The sequence below is a fragment of the Esox lucius genome, chromosome 22 (assembly GCF_011004845.1).
Source record: "Esox lucius isolate fEsoLuc1 chromosome 22, fEsoLuc1.pri, whole genome shotgun sequence".
Lineage (NCBI taxonomy): Eukaryota > Metazoa > Chordata > Actinopteri > Esociformes > Esocidae > Esox > Esox lucius.
The window spans coordinates 8,535,153-8,552,304 of NC_047590.1; the positions used below are offsets into that span (position 1 = coordinate 8,535,153).

Here is a 17,152-nt window from a genome sequence, read left to right on the forward strand (position 1 = left end):
TTAGTTGCTGTCAATTTGCAGTGTACATATGTTCCATTCTCATTAACTTCCACTCACGACAAAGACGGGCCTCAGGCTGATTATATATATATAACATTTAGTTCCTGAAAGTGTTTACAAATCAGTACATCTTAACACAAGCCTAAAGCTACAAGCTGTAACAATTGTAAACACATTTGACATTTTCTTCTAATCTAACACAATGTTTAGTTTGACTTGGAAAATGAGTGGATCTTGGGGTACAGTTTGTAAACACAAAGAAAATGGGGATGCTCTGCCCAAAGGCCTACATGGACTTATCCAACGTTGATTCAAGCATATTTTATATCTATTTACCCCATTCATATTCCAGTACTGCCTCGAAACAGCACCCTAAACCAAATGGTGAATATCCTGGTTAAATTGTCGACTATCCTGGTTGAAGAGTTGACTGTCCTGGAGAAGGTTGTTGACTGTCTGAGTTAAAATGCAACACTGCAGCTATCAGACTATAAAAAGGGGAAATGTACCTCAAACGGCTGTTAACAATTCATTATACTCATGAATGCCCTGTCTCTTCTTTTGGCAACAGATTATTCAGCCAGGAGATGAGGCCTCCGGAGCCGCTTCACTACTGACGGCAACCACTGCAGGACGGAGGCTAGAGTTACAACCATCATGTGACTGGCTGCAAAGGGGGAGGCGTTGGCCGGACTGTTTTTAGGAGTGGAACACTGGAGCCTACTATTTCTGATACCCAAATAGTCTGCACACTGTCAGGTGCAACCATGCACATTAGGCTTGAGTTACAGGTTTACCAAAACACAGCGTATAAGACATTCAATGGAAAGTGCATTTCAGTTGTTTTTTTGTCCTAAGATATAGCTAACATATTTACAAAAGTTATGTATAATATTATATAAATTATATTTTAAATAATATATATATATATATATATATATATATATATATATACACACACACACACACACAACTTTACACTTGTTGTTGTAGGTATCTCTACATGTAAACATTAATGTGACTCAGTATGCATCCTTCTTGCATCCTTGTCTTGACAGAAGTGCGTGCCCATGTTAGATGGCTGCGTGCTTTTCTCCATCTCTGAGCTGTGAGGGTAGAGAAGACGTTGTGGATTATATTAAAAGTACAACCACTGAAGCACTTGATTATCACAGCTGTTATGGAACTGCTCCAGTATTAGGTAGTGACCCATTACCTAAATATAAAAAAATCCCTTCCATTCATTTTTTATAGGTTACATGCAGCCCTCCACCATACGGTCATGTAAAAATTAAGGACAACCCCTGGAAACGTATCCTGTTTTTTTTTTTTACGTATTTGAACACATGGATATTTAAGCTAAATCCCAACCACATTCATTGATCAAGGTAACCAAGTATAACAAACGATTTATGCAAACCCCATGTGGGAAAAAGTACACCCCTACCTTCACCATCACATAAAATTGCTAACATTAGAATCAGATGCCCGAAAACAGGTGCAAATGATTAGAATATCTAATTGGAGAAGGTCTGGCCTTCCATACATTTTAGAAACCTGGTCTGGTTTAGTCTTAACCAGAAGGGTGTGTGGTAAAACATCATGCCAAGATTAAAAGACCTATCCAAGGCACTCAGGATAAATATTATAAACACTGCCTTTGAACATAATAACCTCACAGCAATCATAAAGCATAGGGGAAGTGGCATTATGGTTTGGGGCCGCTTTAACTGCCTCAGGGCCTTGCTACACTTGCCACAGTCAACCATGAATCACATCTTGTACCAAATAATTATTGAAGAGAATGTGAGGCCATCTTTTTAAATGATTATGACCCAAAACACACAAGCAAAGCAATGACAGAAAAATTAGGATACCTTCATCTGTCAATAAAGTAAATATTACATATCCATATGTCCATACACATAAAAACAAAAGTCTGGTTTCCAGGGGGTGTACTTATGTTTTCACATGACTACGACTCATAAACTGTCAACCAATCTGTAACCATATCTGATTTCATGGCCCCTCATGCAGTAGTGAAAACCTGAGTTAGAATTTCAAAGAGGAGAACTGATTTATTACAAGGACGACTCACCATTTTTCTCTGGTTGCTGAGACAGAAAGTGCATATGGGCCTGAGCCCCGAGGGGCCACTGATGGTGTTGGAGCTCTGCAGGATGGCGTGGTACCTGAGACAGGGCTGTCCGTCCGCGCACTCGTCCCCCAGCAGCAGCACATTGGCCAGGTGAGAAATGTAGCTGGACGCCAGGCGCAGTGTCTCGATCTTGGACAGTTTCCTGTCGGCCGGTTCCGTGGGAATGAGGGTGCGCAGGGCGGTGAACGCCGTGTTGACGCTGTGGGTCCTGTCCCGCTCCCGCGCGTTGGCCGCCTGCCTCTGTTTACTGATGCCCAGCAGGCGCCTGCGGCCGCCGCCCCGCCTCTCGCTCTGCCCGGCCCCCTCCCGGCCCCCTCTCTGGGGACTGCCGCCTCCCGTCGACTTGCTGTCAGAGCTCTCCTCGCTGCTGCTATCCAGGTCCTCCAGGCGGGAGTGGAAACCGTCCGCCGCGGCACCCTGTTTGCTCCCTGTGGACTTCATGGTGACCCTGGCCGGGTGTCTGAGGCAGGGGATCGGATCTCTGTCTGTTCCATGGCACGGCCGGCTGCTGCCCATCACGTTATAAACGCAGAGTGAAAATAGCACCTGGGACCAGCTGCTGCCGTGTGATCCGGTGACCGGGGGTGCAGGCGTCCTGCGCTATAGCTGAGCTTACGCCGTCCCCTTGGCAGGTCAGCATGCCATTTCTTGAATGACGGATCCTTTCTGGGCCCGGTCGCCATGGCAAGATAGGTGGAGTCTGGAGCGGCCACCTGTCGTGGTCTACGGAGGGAATAGAGAATACACATATATATATACAGCTCTGGAAAACATGAAGAGGCCGCTGCACCTTTTTCTTTCCTTTCCCAAAAAGTCGAAAAGGAAGGTTTTGAGTGAGGAACAGAAGGATTAAGAGACCACGGAATATTGAACGCTTCTGTTCCTCACTCAAAACCATCCTTTTCAACTTTTTTAGTTTTTTTTTCCCGGAGCTGTATATATATACACTCACCTAAAGGATTATTAGGAACACCATACTAATACTGTGTTTGACCCCCTTTCCCCTTCAGAACTGCCTTAATTCTACGTGGCATTGATTCAACAAGGTGCTGAAAGCATTCTTTAGTAATGTTGGCCCATATTGATAGGATAGCATCTTGCAGTTGATGGAGATTTGTGGGATGCACATCCAGAGCACGAAGCTCCCGTTCCACCACATCCCGAAGATGCTCTATTGGGTTGAGATCTGGTGACTGTGGGGGCTATTTCAGTACAGTGAACTCATTGTCATGTTCAAGAAACCAGTTTGAAATGAATCGAGCTTTGTGACATGGTGCATTATCCTGCTGGAAGTAGCCATCAGAGGATGGGTACATGGTGGTCATAAAGGGATGGACATGGTCAGAAACAATGCTCAGGTAGGCCGTGGCATTTAAACGATGCCCAATTGGCACTAAGGGGCCTAAAGTGTGCCAAGAAAACATCCCCCACACCATTACACCACCACCACCAGCCTGCACAGTGGTAACAAGGCATGATGGATCCATGTTCTCATTCTGTTTACGCCAAATTCTGACTCTACCATCTGAATGTCTCAACAGAAATCGAGACTCATCAGACCTATTTTGGTCCAATTTTGGTGAGCTCGTGCAAATTGTAGCCTCTTTTTCCTATTTGTAGTGGAGATGAGTGGTACCCGGTGGGGTCTTCTGCTGTTGTAGCTCATCCGCCTCAAGGTTGTGCGTGTTGTGGCTTCACAAATGCTTTACTGCATACCTCGGTTGGAACGAGTGGCTATTTCAGTCAAAGTTCCTCTTCTATCAGCTTGAATCAGTCGGCCCATTCTCCTCTGACCTCTAGCATCAACAAGGCATTTTCGCCCACAGGACTGCCGCATACTGGATGTTTTTCCCTTTTCACACCATTCTTTGTAAACCCTAGAAATGGTTGTGCGTGAAAATCCCAGTAACTGAGCAGATTGTGAAATACTCAGACCGACCTGTCTGGCACCAACAACCATGCCACGCTCAAAATTGCTTAAATCACCATTCTTTCCCATTCTGACATTCAGTTTGGAGTTCAGGAGATTGTCTTGACCAGGACCACACCCCTAAATGCAGTGAAGCAACTGCCATGTGATTGGTTGATTAGATAATTGCATTAATGAGAAATTTAACAGGTGTTCCTAATAATCCTTTAGGTGAGTGTATATAGATAAATAAAACCCCTCCTACAGTGAGACTCCCCTTGACCTCTGACCCTTCCATGTTTATGCAGATCTCTGAAGTGCGAGCAAGCTATCGAGAGTTTCAGCACAACTCTGCTGAGACCGATCCAGGCTCTTCAGGACTACAGGGTGTGATCTAGAGAGGCGCCCTCAGCCCAGGTAAATGCGTGGATTTGCTGTGGCGATAAAACCCAGGCAGAAACTTAATTTTCTAATAATCTTCCTGGAAGCAGTCCCGGAAGCATTTTCTGCTGATTCACACCCAATTTCCAAACCCTCGACCTGCCACAACGACTTGCACACATTTGCACACCACGCAAAGGTCACTAATCAATGATAATGCAAATCTGCACATAGTGAGGAAATGAATCAGGTTCATGTCAGATATGTGCCAGTCTAATGACGGATATTTAAGACGTTGTTGCATTATTAGTTTAGGATGTGTGTTCCTAGAAATCAGAGTCCGTATGATTCTTTCTGTTGAAGTGTTTCAGGGAAGTGCTACTTTCTCTTAATGTAGGTGGAGCCATGATGCCAGAATGTTGTCCAGAACTGTGAGTGAATAATCCAGGTTTACAAGGTTCTCTCCAACTGTTCATCCCCTGGGCGTTCCCATTCAATCTATCAGTATGTTCTACATTATTTTAAATAGCTAAAAGCAGATCAATTCAACCACAACAGAAATTAGGTGGGAAAGAAATTATATAAAAAAAAAAAAAGATTTGCGTAGATTTTTAAAATATGTTGCTGTTTTGGAATTTTCAGTTCATACCATAGAGATCGCCAAAGGGCTTAACTTGGAGAGACGTGTTCCAGCATGGACAGACACCCACCATTTGATATAGTCAAAATAGATGGGACTTCCAACTTCATGGCCTACCCCTGCTGGTGCCCATGTTGGATCACTGTGTAGGTCATCAGAAAGGAACTGCTAATACATTAGGTTAAATGTACTACGTACAACATGGAGATGGCCCCCATGGCGCTGGCCTTCACTGGCTTCACCAATGAGACCTCTTTCCATCTTTATGTTTAACACTGTGTTTTAGCAATCACTAGATGGCAATAAAGCACTGGCGATTGTGCCAGTTTGATGGCGGCTGTGCTTTTGACAGCCTGTCTGTGTGCCAACGGCCACGGTGTCAGTGGGTTTCTACTGCGTACTTGTGTTTGTCTACCGTTTGTGCGTGTGTGACAGCACAGAGACTTTCCAATGACAGGTGCGTGACGTGTTTGACGCAGCTGCTCCGTCACGAACACTGCTCCCAAGAGACGAGGGGACGGGTTTTAAGGGAGCATGAGAAGATTGAGAGGGGAGGATAGTGACAGGGGAACTGGGTGGAGTACAGAGGGAGGAATAAGAGAGGGAAAACAGCAGAGGAGCAAGGAGAGAAATGCAGGGAGAGAGAGAGAGAGAGAGGAGGTGGGTGAGGAGGGGAACAAGCTGCAGGTCTATCCATCCAGTTAGTCTTTGCAGAATGAGAGGCGTTGTTGACATGTGAAATGTTTAAACTGCCGCCCTTCCTCTCATTTACTGGTCTGTCGTGGGTGGCTGCTTTGTTTCAAGACCATTATGTAACCACGGGTAACCTCGCACTGCAAATCACTGTGATTAGCACAAAGCTGTGTACAGACACACCTTATTGGTTACTATAAAGGGTTTAATGTAGGTTGTGAGACTGCGGACTGATGGAGTGGAGAAAGCGAGAGAGGGCTAGAACGTCCCCACAAGGTCAAAGTTTCTTTTTTTTCTCTCTTTACAACTGAGTATAGTATAACAAGGAACCAAACACACACACACAGAGGGAGAGAGACTGAGGAAAAGACAGACAGGCAGACACGTGAACATATACTGAACACCCACTGAGAGAGAAAGACGTATTTTCATTACTGTGACAACTATTTTTAACCTTGGTTGGTTAAAACTAAGATATAAAAAAGTTTATATCTCCCACTAACATCCTGTGGGTGAGAAAAGTCAGACAATACAGAAGTAATTCATATTAGAAATGTTGCCTTTGAAAGTGAATTGTGAGACACTACAAAGGATGGATCCCAGGCTGTCCCGTGATATTTACCATCCAGGAGTTAGTGATGGCCAGGTTGCCACAGAATGACTCACAACAGTCTGCCTTTCAACAGCGGAGCAGAGGCTGCTTGCTTTGGTTCAACTAGAATTAGCTGAAGATGCATATGCCCTGTGTGGGGGATTAGAATAAAGACACATGACATCTAACAATTTGTGAAGACCCTAATTTTACTGAGCTCAAACAGGACTAAAACTAATTTGAATGCGTTCTGAAAACTGAAGAAAAAAGCAGAAAGGTTCAGCAGTGTAATAGATTGCCATTGGCTCAGTTAAGATGTTGTTCTCTTACACCAACACTAATCCTTACCCTAAACCTAAAACTAACCCTCGCCCTAAACCCAAGACTAACTCCTACCTTAAACCTAAGACTAACTCCTACCTTAAACCTAAGCCTAATCCTCACCCTAAACCTAAGACTAACTCTAACCTAAGCCTAATCCTCAACCTAAACCTAAGACTAACTCTAACCTAAGCCTAATCCTTACCATAAACCTAAGACTAATCCTCACACTAATCTTAACCTCACTCTAACCCTATTTGTAATGTTCCCCATTTTTCCTCATCAAGGGAACAGAGAAATGGCCCCAAAAAGTTCAAATCCATGTTCCATGTTCCATCATCTATGTGATCATTTCTAGTCTCCACCAGTAATACCTGTACATACAGTACTGACATACTGTCATTACCACGGGCCTCTTTTATAAACACACAGCTTTTTATTCTAAATGGTTTAAGCCTAATCCATAAGCCTTACATGAACAGCATTTCCATGACTTTTTAAGAGATTGTAGACAGGAAAAGGATCAAGCCCAGGACAAATGAACTTTACTATCATACAGTGCATGGCCAGAATTTTATTTGTGATTACCATGAAACATATTTGATGATATATACAACAGTATAAAAGTATAAAACAACATCACACAACTAAATAAATAAAATTAATGGGGAGATTTGGCCAGTGACTGGTTTAAAGACACTGTATCTGTAGATGGTAGTTACTTCGTTTACTTGCTCTGGTACATGATTATATGTTAATGCTCGCAGTCCTGTGTGAGTGATGTCATATTTACCAAGGATACAGATATCATACATACATTGGCCATGTACAGAGATCATAATCTTTGGAATTGTGCTGTATGTTACATACTAATTTGAAGGAACAAAAGACTTGCTAAAATACACGTCTGGTGGAGTTGTGTTGTCTTGTGTCTTCAGTGCATTTCTAGTTACTCCTCCAATCAGCCTCGTGGAATTGGGAGCTGAAAAACACCATAGATGTATGTTAATAGAAGTGTTTCACCATGCATTCCCACACGGTCCTTAAATGCACCAGCCAGTGTATGACAGTAGAAGTTACGATCTTTCAGGCTTTCTGACATAGCATCGGTGCTTATCTCCATGGTCATTTCCTGTCCGGACTTCGGATCAGGTTGGACCTGATGCTTCCGCTTACCTTCTGGGAACACAGAAGCCCGGAGTAACCTCTTCGGCAGGCGCAGATGTTGGGTCGTATGCAGCGGCTGCCGTAGAGACACTTTTGTTCACACAGCGCTGTGGAGAGGAAGAGAGAGAGAGAGAGAGAGAGAGAGAGAGAAAGAGAGAGGGCAGGGCCTAAATCAGACATCCTAATAACAACGTTGTCATAACGACAGAGGTGACACTAATCTCTCTCTGCTCGTATGAGCACTCTGAGGATTGTGGATAAGTACCCGAGAGGTGCGGAAATGGAACCATGACAACACAGTTACCATAATCATCCCATCAAACCTGTGAATTATAACCATGCAAGGCTAAATGCATTAGCTGGGACTGAGACTGCCTTCACATTTAAGACAGAAATAACGTTCATACCCTTAAATACCCCTGCGTGGCCTGAATTCTCGATGCTTCTGCGTTTATAGATTTTATTGTGGTGTTTACTTGGGAGATTTACTAAGAGCCATTAGTGGTTTGATAGAATGAAATAAACAGAGCTGAGGAAGAGTAAATAAATAAACAGACACGATGAATCATTCTGGTCGGTCACTTCACTTTAAAGGGAGTAAAGTACTTCCTTTCCTCTCATGACTCTTGAGTCATTCTTCAAAGTAATGTATGTGGGTGGTTAATGCTGAGACCGAACAAGCTTATGCAGAATCTATTAGTGACACTCCAATGAGATGTAACTGTGTGCGCGTGTGTGAGTGAGTGTGTGGGTGCGCGTGTGTGAGTGAGTGAGTGTGTGTGAGTGAGTGTGTGAGTGAGTGTGTGGGTGCGCGTGTGTGAGTGAGTGTGTGGGTGAGTGAGTGTGTGGGTGCGTGTGTGTGACAATCACACCGCTGATGGTTAATCTGCTGGTCAATTCCTGTGGTAAAAACATCCTTTATGATTTCCTGCCTTGATTCTGAAACATCGAACGACTCGTATTGGAGTTTTCATTATTCAGGCTGTGTTCCCTATGAAAACTAAGGGGAGTCTAGTAGAAAGCTTATCCTGTAAAAATCCTATGAGAAAAAAAAAGGTTATAAAAAGAAATCCATTATAAAACCCCAACAATAATTCCCATAGGACTGTTCCAAGTTACTGTTATTTCTTTTCTGACAAATGCACGCCGCTGTGATCGCATCCTAATAGTTTTTCAAGGTGGACTCAGCAATGTGAAGCAGACACACAGAGGAAACGTCAAAGGTCCTCTCCCCTGTTTTGGTCCTGTTGTGGTCACACGGTCACCAGGTGGGGCAAACACATATATATTCTATGAGCGCAAAGAATCATGTTGCTCATCGCATTGCTCATCGCATTATCTGCAGTTCTGCTGGCGGCAATGTCAATTAGCTGAGCCTACTTCTGACGGAGAGCTTCTGAAGAACGGCCATGGGGAGTGATAGACATGTTCAGTAAATATGTTCATCGGTGATACGGCAGGGGGGAAAGACAATTCCGGAATCTGGATCTCGTACATAAAGCGCTCCTGGAATGTGTAGGGTGGTCACAGGAGTTTAAAGATAATGTAATTGCAGTCAAGCCCCTGTGCTGGGCCTTAAAAGGAACATTTAAAACACAGAGCGTTTGTTTGGTGTGTGTGTCGGGGGTACTTACGGACTTGGCACAGCATGCCCTCCCAGCCCCGGGGACAGTTGCAGGTGTTGGGGCCGACACACTCTCCTCCATTCAGACACTTCTGTAGACACGAGGCTGTACGGGCGGAGTCACCAAAAACGCCGGTCACCTCCAGCTCATTGGATATACCGTGCTACGGTCAGCTTTGTCGTTTCATGCAAACTGCTTGCACACGTCAGTATGACGTTCCACATAACTGGATGCAAAAATAGAACTGCAATCTATTTGAGGCCCTCTCCCTCATGAGGGCTTTACTCATGGGGGTTTTACTCATGGGGGTTTTACTCATGGGGGTTTCATGAGCATACTCGCTCACATGGGTAATTGAAAGATGAATGAGGAGAGATGAATCCGAGATAACTAAAAACTAAGTGGGTTTTTTCTTGCATCTGAGGACTTTGATGAAAAAATTTATGTTGATCTCCTAGGCCAAATTAGATAGCAACTGCAACCAGGCAACGGTAAAACAAATAATGTTAATTTCTTAATGTTTCATATATGTTTTGATCAGTTCCCAGACCCGTCATTATAAACTGTATGACTAATTCATGTTGTTAATTATATTGTTATGAACGCGTCCTGAAAGGAACAAAGTCCTTTCGTAAGTACCCCTTCCAAGTTTCAAGAATATCTAATTGTACATTACAATGCTGTTAATTTTATAAACAGGTTTGTTTACAAGCTGTTTACATTATTTGAGACTACTTATTGCTTTGAAATGCTTGTTTGAGGAAGCGTAAAACCGCATGCCTTCACGGAGCCACAAGACACCCCAAACATCACGACTAATTGTGTTTACATCCGCACCACTCCACCGTTACCACGGAAGCATCTGTTTACAGGCTAAGAGGTGTCGTGGTTGTCATGGTGAGGTTAAGACGTAACCGCGCCACAACGTGATCATTCTTACGCTTATCGCACCGCTTTCCTCGCCAGCCTGACGGGCAGTCACACACGTCTGGACCCACACACCGTCCGCCATTCACACACATGGGCTCACATACACCTGAGGGGAGGTGAGGTAGAGAGACAAAATGAGACAGAGAGAGACAAAATGAGACAGAGAGAGAGAGAGAGAGAGAGATAGAGAGAGAGAGTGAGCGAGAGAGAGAGAGGTAGAGAGACAAAGAGAGAGAGAGATGCTGAAAAATTCCACTGCAACTCAACCATATTGACCAGAATAATTAACTACTCTGTCTTGCACGGTTGAGAGAGTTTTCAATTAAAGAATGAAAGACTACCCAGGCATTTACTTTACCTGATAGGCGTCATCAAAGCAATGGAGACAGACACTTCGAGAATGATCACGTTGCTGTAGCTATCATGGAAGTAACGATCCCCCCTGCAGTATGAAATTCCAATGCGCACTGACTAACCAGACTCAAACCTTCATGTAAAACGAAGAATAAAACCTTGCACGCGTTTCCGATTGTTGGCCCCGCCGTCGGGTTTGATTTCAATCCATTCCCGGATTCTGGGTCTCCATGTGAAGCTGCGACCGTGAGTTGGTTGTTTCTCCCGCGGGCCTGTCTCTTGCTGAGTGCATCGTTCAAATGCGTTCCCCAATCCATATGCCTCAATTTACACGGCAATATGCTGTACATTAACGGGCGGCTGGAATAACGGCCTCCCCTGTGTTGAGGGCACTTCAGTAGACAGACACACATATGGTGCTGGTAATAGATGATGATGAGGAGGAGAAGCAGGAGGGTGGCATTTTCGGGTGGGGGGTGAGGGGGGAGCGGGCGAGCTGGGCAGGGGAGGAGAGGGAGTGGAGAGAAGTAGGAAAAAGGGGCGGGGGGTGTGGGGGGGGGGGGGCGTGGAACGAGGGGGAGAAAGAGGGGAGGGCGGCTAAACTCACTCTTTTCACATCGCCCTCCAGTGTGCCCCTCGGCGCAGGAGCAGACGCCGTCCCTCATGCACACGCCGCCGTTCTTACAGGGGGGGGTGCAGACAGCTGGGAGAATGTTAGAGGAAACGGGGAGGGGGGGGGGGGAGAAAGAGGAGAGACAAAGGATGGGAGAGGCAGGGGAGAATGAGATCGAGCGGAGAGGGAGAGAGAAGGACTGGAAGTGAGCGAAGTCGGGGGAAACAGAGACGCAACGTTTCATAAAGGTGAGTGCCTCGCGGCCCCATTAATCGATACAGCAGGCCGCCCAGAGCTGAGGCTTCACGACAAATAGGGATTAAAAAAGTGTACAGTTAGAGAGTTACTTCGAGAAATCCCTTGATGATTGGACATGTCCGAACTCTGCCAGAGCACTTGATGGATTCCGGGCAAATCAAACCTAAAGCCCTGTCAATCTTTCAGATTAGTTTCTGCTCGTACAACACAATCATGGGATAATTCAACAAGTAAATACACAAGTAAATACTCCCATGGCGAGACATGGACTCAGTGTGTTGTCGGGACTATTTGTGGACATGGGCAGAATGTAAAGTGTGTTTGCGGCACGCTAGGGTTCGCATTTACAAGGCAAAACAGGGTTCCTGCTAACTGCGATAATTATATTGTGTTCATTGTTTATTTTACCATTTTGACACTGGGCCCCGTAGAAGCCATGCGGACACACACATGTGTTTGGACGAAGACAATCTCCTCCGTTTAGACACATAGGGGCACACACAGCTGAAAGAGAAAGTATCAGAGTCATTCATTAACCAATTAAGTCTTAAACATCAATGAGAAAGCAGAAGGTTAAATTAAAGGAGTAGGAAGAGATGCTCTACTGCTCTATAGGCAAAGGACACACCTCTGTTTTTTGTTTCTACATTCTTTTTCGGGGGTGAGCCTCCTTTATGACTTTAGGAGCCCAAAAATCTGTAAAATATGGTGATGAGGTATCTGTACAAGACATTACAGCCTTATTCAAGCGGAATTCTCTCATTATCTCATTTCCAATAGCAGTCGCATGAAATTAACAGGAAATCTGTCGTTCAGGGCCACTGACAGAGAGAGTGTAACTGTCAGCTGAAGTGGCAGGAAAATTCAGTAAATATGCTACAGAGGTAGACTACTTTCAGGTACAATGAAGCCTAAACAAAGGACTTCTCTAGTGAATCATTGACTAGGCCACCGCATCAATCCCAGCAAGAAATGGAACCATGAAATATTTACCCATACCAGTAATATTCTTTTAAATATATCAATTTTTCATGAATAAAAATTATACTGCCTTAACGTAGTGTTTTTTTTTTATACTGAAAGTATATATTTCTTTATTTAACGAAGCTTCATTAACCCTAGTCAGTAGGGGACCAAACATTGTACAAACACATTGCACAGAAATGAGCTGTTACACACACAAATTTAGCACTAGGATTACTAACTCTAGTTTTGTGTGAAGTCAAACCGCAGTTTGTTCAGATGCCATATTCCACCTCAGAATTGAACAGATGCGGCTTTGACTGTGTCTGACTAAAGCCAGACAGCTAGACAAACAAGACAACAGTAAACATGTCGCCCCTACACAATTGATGCGTTGCTGCCCTGGGCCAATCAGTGTTATTTTATAAATTCCGGATCTCGCTTAGGTGAATGACAAGATGTAATAGAAATTGTGCCGGTGGTGTCTGAGATATCGTGTTGGTTAGCAAGATTCAAGTCCCAGAGCATGTGTGCAGAATTTCATCACTCGGATCAAGAGAGATATATTCTGTTAAGAGCCACTGGGGCCTCAGATTCCTGTATTATGCATTGCACATTGTTACTCTTTCCACACGGTTCTGATTGTAATTTCACAAAGATATAAAAAGGCCACCGTGTCACACGCCGTGGATTAAAAACTGCCGGGGTTAGAGCTGAAACTCTGAAGTCCCAACTTCATTCCTCCATCCCTGTGCACCTTCGCAATAGGCTACAACATGCCAGTGAAATGACTGAGGGTTGGAAAGAACGGTACCTGTCTCACAGAAGGGTCCCGTCCAGCCGGGAACACAGGCACACTCATCAGGAGACAAACACGCTCCTCCGTTCTGACAGTGACGGTTACACACCACTACAGACAAACATCCATGGAATGGACAGAGGAACACGGAGACAGAATGGAATTAGTTTCTCGTTAGATTTTTGTCAATCGGTGTTGCCGACTTTGCGCTGCCCTGTCCTGTTTAATGTTTTTTTTTTCTTCTTTTATTTAGGATGTGGTATTTTAACAATTAATTATGTTAAAAAGAATGCAAGATAAAAAAAAAACTGCTCAAACCATTCAAATCAATAAGAGGTCAGAACATTAATGGTAATCTTCTCAGAATCATCATTTTGCACATAGAACCGATACATTTCAAGGTCACTGTGACCTTGTGGAGTGGCTCCTGTCTTCAAACTTTACAACTTTAGAGAAGGATGTATATTTCATGTGTTGAGGAGAGACATTGGTATTAACAACTTTGGATTGCCATTCAAAATCAAATACATTTTTATGAGTCAGTCAGAGATCAATTCTAAACATGACTAACCTAGTTAAAGGTACAGTATGAATTAAATTCAGACCATAAAAACACATGGTTAGTTGAATTTAATCCTAAGAATGATCCTTTAGATGATAAAGTTTCAATATGTATTTAGTTACATTTACATTTTAGTTCTCAGAGCGTTAAAATGTAAATGTAAGCGCTCATTGTTTAAAATGCTTTAAATATTGTTTAAAATAATATCAAATGTACATAATTAAGGGGTCAACAACTTGGTTTGGTCTTAGCAAGGGCAAAATTGTCAATCACACATTGGGGGGGGACAGCTGTGGGACTTTTTTTGTTGGCGCATGCACACAAATTGTCCTTCTTTGAATATTGGGGGGGACGTGTCCCCCTGTCCCCCCATAGAATTATGCCTATGGGCCTTAGGCCAATAGTTTTCTGAGCCAATAGTTGGCAGGTCGTATTAGAGGCTCTTCACTACAAAGCAGACAGAATTCAACATAACTGGTTAGTATGCAATCCATTTAATGATAAAAACAATGTAGTTAAATTCGTTTTTAATGTATATTTCTCAGCTTGTAATCAAGAGGAAATGTGTCTCTTAACACTTGATTAACACTGATTATAAAATGTACAGGTCAGGAAAGAATACGCACAGAAACATGCCTTCTTACTGCTTTTATCTAATATCAAACCAGAGATTCTTGTTTGTAACAAAACAGTTGCTGTTTGAAAATAAATAAAAGTTCCTTATGTACTGTATTAAATGTAAGCTGTCTTCAACTGCTGTTTATTCATATTTTGCTTTATTGAACAGAGAATAACAGAAGGTAACAAGTGCTTCCTTAAAAGGAGACTGCCACGAAGTTTAAATATCTCTACTTTTCACTAAGTCGGTAGATGATTGCTATAAAGTTTTGTTGTCTAATATACAGTAAAAGATCCTTGCACTGACTGACTATCATAAAGAAGCAAAATAACCACTGCATGCTCACAAGTTACATCTACAGTCTTTTGAAAGCCTACTTCTTTTTTATTGATCAAGTATAAAGATAAATATAGTCAGGCTATTTGTTTTGCCCAGTTTTCTTCAACAAAGGTTATTCCACACCATCACATACCCCTTCAGTTCCAGCCCTGGTTTCAACAACTCTTCAAAGACAGAGATAATTAAGAAGTGCATGGTGGCAGGATTTGGCAGCCGACAACTCTATGGATAGCATAATTGTATCCGGCAAAACAGGTAGGCTATGTCTTATTTCTTAAAGAAGAAATAATAGGATTCAAAGTGCTTCTTTTGTTGTCAGTGAAGTAAATCGTTGAAACGAATTAGGCCTACTCAAATGGCTTTCATCACCAGTCGCTGTCCACCCCAGTTTATTGTGTCACAGCCACAGCCTTTTGATTCAGCAGAACAAAGCTATCCACTTCGTGCCTTATTAAGAATGAAGTGACAGTGAAACTTAGCATTATTTAAGTTAGGTAATTTCCTTTTTTGGCATCTTACTTTTGGATATTCTTTGCATCAAAATCAGCATATTTGCAAAATACAGATTTTAGATTAAAGTCATAATTAATGTTGCTGACCTGCCACAAATCATGGCGGAATATGTAGTATTGAAAGACATAAGCTTTAAACTACACATTTTCCCCCATGGCAAAATGTGTTTAATACCAGAAAGCTCTAAACCAACATTTTCTCCACACCCCATGGCAAATTACGTTCAATTGCATGTAATTTAATGTCAGTAGAGAGACCATTAAAATGCCACCAAGTGGGGGGAGGCCCAACCAAATGTTGCCAAGGGGCCATAAAAGGGCCTAGGACCATCCTTAAGTTAATGTGACAATTGTCTCCCCTCATCTGGTCATGTGAAGGATGTCCAATGACACAAATAAAAATCACATTTCTCAGTATATAGGTACTATATTCAAAGTTATGGTCTATCTAACTCTGTGCTCAATGAGAATCACGGATTTTGTATTCCTCTGGACTTTTTGAACAGTGTTTGATGATACATTTTTCCAAACTCACTTGTTTCACACCTGGGGCCCACGAAGCCGTACGGACAGGAGCAGGTGTTGGGTCCCAGGCAGGTTCCTCCGTGCTCACAGGGCAGACTGCACAGAGCTGTGGGTCGTGGGTCACACCAATGTGTTGTTTATGAAGAATTCATGAGGTCCTTATGATTGTACACCTTACATTCCTCTGCACGTTCCCTACAGTGTTCTCCTATGGCCTGTTTTTGCCGGACGGACTCTAACATGAACTGCAGGGGGCAGTAGTGGCCCAAGTCTCTGTAATCTGAATGACCCATAGAAGAAGCAGGGCATTATCAAAAGCCAAGTACCCAGAAAGCCTTCATTAGATCTGCACTCACTGGCACACACACACACACACACACACCTCTAATCTCCAGTGCCTGACAGGTGTAGGCCATCTTTCAGCGCTACCTTCCTGTCCACATTATCAGCCGGTGTATGTGTGTGTGTACGTGCGCGTGTGTGTGTGTAGTGTGACAGTTATGATGGGCCCTAACAAGAATACAGATAGGCTTCACCCCAAATGTAACCCTTCCCTCTGCAAACGGTTCCGTTCTATATAGGGAACGGACGCTAACCTCCTCCCGACATCCAGTAATGCGCTGTCTTGGGAACAAGGCACCGTTTGGGACGCAGGTTTATAATTACCTGTCTCACATGTCTCTCCGTGGTAGCCCTCCAGACAATCACACACACCCGGGGCAACGCACCGCCCTCCATTCAGACACTCGGGTTTACAGATTGCTGCGGAGAAGATTATAAAGACATCTGATGGCATAAGAGGCCTGCCAGAGATTCTGCAATGCACGGGAATCAAAGATGACGATGATGATGATGATGTGGTATTTTAGTGGAGTGAGAGAGATAGAGGGGGTGAGGAGGGGAGGGAGTGGTGAGAGGAATACTAAGACAGGAAGAGATTGAGAGAGAGAGAAAGAGAGGGAGAGAGTGAAGAGAGGAATACTAAGAGAGACACAGAAAGTGAGAGAGAGGCAGAGGAGTGGGTGAAGGGAGGAATAATAAGACAGAGACAGACAGAGAGCATGTGTTACCGGTTTGACAGTAGGTCCCGGTGTAGTCTGGTTTGCAACGGCACGTATTGGGAGCCGCACACTCCATGTTCCTGCCGCACGCATGTCTGCACACAGCTGGAGACAACACACACACACACACA

At 43.7% G+C, this 17,152-nt stretch overlaps 2 protein-coding genes and 1 long non-coding RNA gene across 7 annotated transcripts in view; 1 reads left to right on the plus strand and 2 right to left on the minus strand.

The window, feature by feature from the left end:
- Positions 1-961: 961 nt before the first annotated feature.
- Positions 962-2,743, minus strand: si:ch211-246m6.4 (transcription factor 15). Its single transcript, XM_010891062.2, has 2 exons — positions 2,099-2,743; positions 962-1,106 (listed from the first exon to the last, which is right to left on the minus strand). Exons 1-2 carry the CDS (start codon positions 2,672-2,674, stop codon positions 1,074-1,076), a joined length of 609 nt encoding a protein of 202 aa, XP_010889364.2. The 5' UTR covers positions 2,675-2,743; the 3' UTR covers positions 962-1,073.
- On the plus strand, positions 2,164-13,432 carry LOC109614928. Of its 2 annotated transcripts, none has more exons than XR_002195931.2 (3): positions 2,164-2,248; positions 4,376-4,484; positions 13,373-13,432. It is a non-coding gene; the product is annotated as an uncharacterized LOC109614928 (long non-coding RNA). The 2 variants fall into 2 exon arrangements; XR_002195930.2 differs by lacking the exon at positions 2,164-2,248 and adding an exon at positions 2,704-2,790.
- The window catches only part of si:ch211-246m6.5 (von Willebrand factor D and EGF domain-containing protein), a 40,247-nt gene continuing 30,343 nt past the window's right edge, over positions 7,249-17,152 (minus strand). For 3 of the 4 annotated variants that reach the window (XM_020042411.2, XM_020042410.2, XM_013139943.3), the window contains 10 exons: positions 17,031-17,126; positions 16,627-16,722; positions 15,971-16,066; positions 13,419-13,514; positions 12,050-12,145; positions 11,378-11,473; positions 10,427-10,522; positions 9,496-9,591; positions 7,871-7,968; positions 7,249-7,676 (listed from right to left, as the gene is read on the minus strand). In XM_020042411.2, the coding sequence (XP_019897970.2) occupies positions 7,656-7,676; positions 7,871-7,968; positions 9,496-9,591; positions 10,427-10,522; positions 11,378-11,473; positions 12,050-12,145; positions 13,419-13,514; positions 15,971-16,066; positions 16,627-16,722; positions 17,031-17,126 (887 nt within the window). In that variant the 3' untranslated portion in view covers positions 7,249-7,655. Of the gene's footprint in view, positions 7,677-7,870; positions 7,969-9,495; positions 9,592-10,426; positions 10,523-11,377; positions 11,474-12,049; positions 12,146-12,167; positions 12,338-13,418; positions 13,515-15,970; positions 16,067-16,626; positions 16,723-17,030; positions 17,127-17,152 lie in introns of those variants that run through there. The other variant, XM_020042412.2, reaches the window with a different exon arrangement.

Coding starts and splice junctions, on each gene's coding strand:
- si:ch211-246m6.4 (XM_010891062.2), bottom strand. CDS start 2,674: ATGGGCAGCAGCCGGCCGTGCCATGGAACAGACAGAGATCCGATCCCC. Junction 1,107..2,098: donor TCAGCAACCAGAGAAAAATG/GTGAGTCGTCCT, acceptor CTACCCTCACAG/CTCAGAGATGGAGAAAAGCA.